Below are 4,276 nucleotides of genomic sequence, written 5' to 3'. Positions count from 1 at the left end.
CCAAAAGGTGAGAAATGTCTGAGAAAGCCACAGAAAAATCAGAACCAAAACAACAAAAATTAGGAAAAAAAAGCTACCAAAATGTTTTAGGAAGTGACATGCAGTAGCAAAAGAGCACGTCAATAATCTCTCCATGTCTGGCCCTCGGTGTGATTCTCTTTTTCCAGTGTGGCCCTCTGGGAAAATGAGTTTGACACCCCTGCTCTAGGCTACGGCCAACAGCTGGTGGCAGTCATGCTACAACTTGTTATGCCAAATGGCAATATAATGTTTTTGTTGCAGGACGGTAGGAGAAGAGCCCGCCCTACTCTCCCTCTGATTGGCTAGTACTCTTTGCCTTCTCTGGTGGGATTGGTTATGTTTAGGGTAAGAATGTCAGGGTTAGCCAATCAGGGATGAGTTCCCTAATGAATATTCATGAGTCTTCCCCTACCATCCTGCAAAAAAAAAGTATTATTATATCTTTTTTTTTTTTTTTATTGACAAAATGTAGTTTACAAAAAAATTCGGTAAGCAATGATAGCACGTGAACAACGAGTGCACAAACTTATGATAATAATAATAAAAATATATATATATTTATATATATATTTATATATATATGTATATATATATATATAAATATATATACACACATGTATAGAAACATACGAAGCAATACAAATGAGAAATAACAGACATTAAAAACAACAATAAATAAACAAATAAATAAATCAAAAGTACAAGAAGACATAAATTTACAGTTAGTCAGAGGTTTTCAGACTAAAAGTTTCCACAATTTTAATATTTCATTTTTTTGTTATCCAACATCCTAAGTGACTTCAGTAGAGATTTCAATTCTATGAGAAAAGGTACAAAATTAGCAGATGAGTTAGAAAATGTCTGCTTGTATATTAGATACTCAAGAGCACCATTACCTGAATTATCATAGAAACATATTATATATTTAAGGTTAAAGGAGTAGATAAAGTTGTATGGGTTCAAAAAAAGTGACAAAAAAAGCCAAAATAAATCTGTCCAAAATCTTTTGGAGACTGCCAGTCGGATAAACAACGTAACCGGTCAACGGGGGACGGTGCCTGATATTCCCAGGTGTGCATGAACGGACCATTAGTCCTTGCGCGCCCTCCCCCATAGACACGCCCCTCCCTCCCTACGTAAACGAGCTGCTCTTATTTTGAAAGTGTACCCGGAAGCGTTCAGATCACAGCCTGTCAGCGGACTTGGTCGTTTGTCAGAGGAAGTCGCTCCGCGCTGGGATTTCACGGAAGATGCTGAAGAAACGGGAGCTGTTGGTAAGTTTAACAAATTACTGACTTCTCCTTTTTAGAAGAACGACTCGTTAACACACTTAATCCAGATTATTCTTCGTGAAACAAACACATGTTTTACTACCGAGAGCTGTGGGAGTGCGACGATGAGAGCCGGGCGGCGGCGGCGGGTTTGTTTGGTTAACGTTGGTTCACCTCCCGGAGTGGAGCTCTGTGATCCGCTGTTAGCCTGCTGCTGGCAGCGCTAATGTTAGCTAGTGGCTAGAGCGCTTGTTGACATGGTGGTGGTGGTGGGGGGGTTGTTGTTGTTGTTGTTGTTGTTGTTGTTGTTGTTGTTGTTGTTGTTGTTGTTGCACCGAGTTACATCTAATTTATTCCGCTGCTCCTCCTTGTGGGTCATAGAACCTGTTAGCTATCCCGGCGGCGGCGGTAGCTAACTAGGCTAGCTAGCTAGCCGTGGCTAATATGAACATGAACTAACTGTGTGTGTGTGTGTGTGTGTGTGTGTGTGTGTGTCTCTCTTCTGTGCGTGCGTGTGTGGTGTGTCTCTCCTGTGTGTGGTCGTGTGTGTGTGTGTGTCCCTGTGTGTGTGTGTGTGTGTGTGTGTGTGTGTCTCTCTCTTCTGTGCGTGCGTGTGTGCGTGTGTGTCTCTCCTGTGTGTGTGTGTGTGTGTGTGTGTGTGTGTGTGTGTGTGTGTGTGTCTCGTGTGTGTGTGTGTGTGTGTGTGTGTGTCTCTCCTGTGTGTGTATGTCTCTCCTGTGTGTGTATGTGTGTGTGTGTGTGTGTGTCTCTCCTGTGTGTGTGTGTGTGTGTGTGTGTTGTTGTTCGTGTGTGTGTGTGTGTCTCTCCTGTGTGTGTGTGTGTGTGTCTCGTGTGTGTGTGTGTGTGTGTCTCCTGTGTGTGTCTCGTGTGTGTGTGTCTTGTGTGTCGTGTGTGTGTGTGTGTGTGTGTGTGTGTGTCTCTCCTGTGTGTGTGTGTGTGTTTGTGTGTCTCCCGTGTGTGTGTGTGTGTGTCCAGTGTGTGTGTGTGTGTGTGTGTGTGTGTGTCGTTCCTGTGTGTGTGTGTGTGTGTGTGTGTGTCTCGTGTGTGTGTGTGTCCTGTATATATGTGTGTGTGTGTGTGTGTGTGTGTGTGTGTGTGTGTGTGTGTGTGTCCTGAATGTGTGTGTGTGTGCGTGTCCTGAATGTGTGTGCGTGTCCTGAATGTGTGTGTGTGTGCGTGTCCTGAATGTGTGTGTGTGTGTGCGTGTCCTGAATGTGTGTGTGTGTGCGTGTGTGTGTGTGTGTGTGTGTGTGAGATGCTGACATGATGATGAAGGTTATCTATTATAATATCTGGGGGATTTATTACAGCAACAATACGTTCATTACGTTGGTCTAAACAGTTGAAATCAGGTGACTGAAGTTCATAGTTAGCTATGTTGCTAACCTAAAATAATTACTTACTGTTGTCATGTAATAAAATAATAGGCAAGGCAGCTTTATGTAGCAATTTAAAGAGCTTTACAGTAAAAGTTAAAGAGCAGTTTAAAAACAGCGAATACAGAAGAAGACATGTGAGTCAGGACCAACCTGTTGCTTGTTGATATATTATGATTTTTATGAAAAAAGTGCCAAAAAAACCCACCAAAAATCGACAAAAAAACACCACAAATTGACAAAAAAACGACAAAAACAGAGGAAAAAGTGCCAAAAAACTACAAAAAAGTGCCAAAAACAATGAACAAAAAAAAAAAGCCAAAAATTGTGGGAAAAATCGACACAACAGATGAAAAAAACCCCACCAAAAATAGACAAAAAAACCCCACAACAGAAACAGTGGGGAAAAAGTGACATTACTCGAAAAAAAACGACAAAAACACACAAAAAAAAGTGCCAAAAAGTGCCAAAAACGGTGAACCAAAAAGTGCCAAAAACGGTGGGAAAAATCAACAAAACAGAGGAAAAAAACCCACCAAAATAGATTCCAAAACAGCAGAAAAAGTGCCAATAATCAGTGGGAAAAAAAAGACAAAACCAGATGAAAAAAGTGCAAAAACCAGCGAACAAAAAAAAAACAAAATGTGCCAAAAAAATGCCAAAAACGGGTGAATCTGGACCGCTCTGTAGCTACAATTTTTGAGTGTTATTTTGCACATTATGTTTGGTGTTCAAAACAAACCAACGCGGGAAAAGTATGAAAGAAAATGTGTGTTTTCACTGTTGATTTGTTTAACTGTTCCACTGTTTTTTATTTATTTAAATAATTGCAACATCTTTCCAAAAGTCAACAAGTAATCACGTTAAATAATTAACGAATTCAATATTGATGGGATATAATAAGTGAACAAATTAATGTAATAATCCCTGATAGTCTGCGTGGTTACTTATGACCGTGAAATGATTATTACAATGATTGGATCTGTTCTAATTAGACAATTACAGTAGATGCAGTAATATAGTATCTGTGTTTTTATTAGTGTTTCCAAGCCAAACATGTCAGTTATTCCCAATGAGTGGGGACACAGAGACGCATATGAGCAGCTTATCAAGAGGAAGAGGAAGAAGAAGAGGAGTAGGATGTGAGGAGGAGTTCAGGATATGACTCCTATCATAAAAAGTCTCATTTAATCCTGAGACTGAGGACGATGTGTTTGCTCTTGTTATCTACCTGCCAAAGAGAGGAGGAGGAGGAGGAGGAAGAGGAGGAAGAGGAGGAGGTGTGTGTGTGGTCGTATGGTGTCTCTTAGTATTCAGTTTGTGTCCCTTTTTGGTCTCTCTTTTTCCACATCACTTTAAACCGTTATTATCACCATATCTGTGTCTAAAACATTGGAATAGATTGCCTTTTATTGTCCCTATACACATGTACAACAAGATTAAAGTTAGAGCTAGGCAGTATATCGATATATTATATCGATATCGTGATATGAGGCTAGATATCGTCTTAAATTTGGATATCGTAAATGGCTTAAGTGTCTTCTCCTGGTTTTAAAGGCTGCGTTACAGTAAAGTGATGTCATTTTC

General features: G+C 40.2%; 1 protein-coding gene across 1 annotated transcript in view; it reads left to right on the top strand.

Moving 5' to 3' along the window:
• The first annotated feature begins 1,203 nt into the window (after window positions 1-1,203).
• LOC120563186 (calcium-transporting ATPase type 2C member 1-like) overlaps window positions 1,204-4,276 on the top strand; it is a 28,746-nt gene continuing 25,673 nt past the window's right edge. The window contains exon 1 of the mRNA XM_039807343.1: window positions 1,204-1,295. Coding sequence (XP_039663277.1) covers window positions 1,272-1,295 — 24 coding nt within the window. The 5' untranslated portion in view covers window positions 1,204-1,271. The remainder of the gene's footprint in view (window positions 1,296-4,276) is intronic.

Source organism: Perca fluviatilis, chromosome 7, assembly GCF_010015445.1.
Source record: "Perca fluviatilis chromosome 7, GENO_Pfluv_1.0, whole genome shotgun sequence".
Lineage (NCBI taxonomy): Eukaryota > Metazoa > Chordata > Actinopteri > Perciformes > Percidae > Perca > Perca fluviatilis.
Note: the sequence above shows the minus strand (reverse complement) of the source record. Positions and strands in the feature narration are given on the sequence as shown.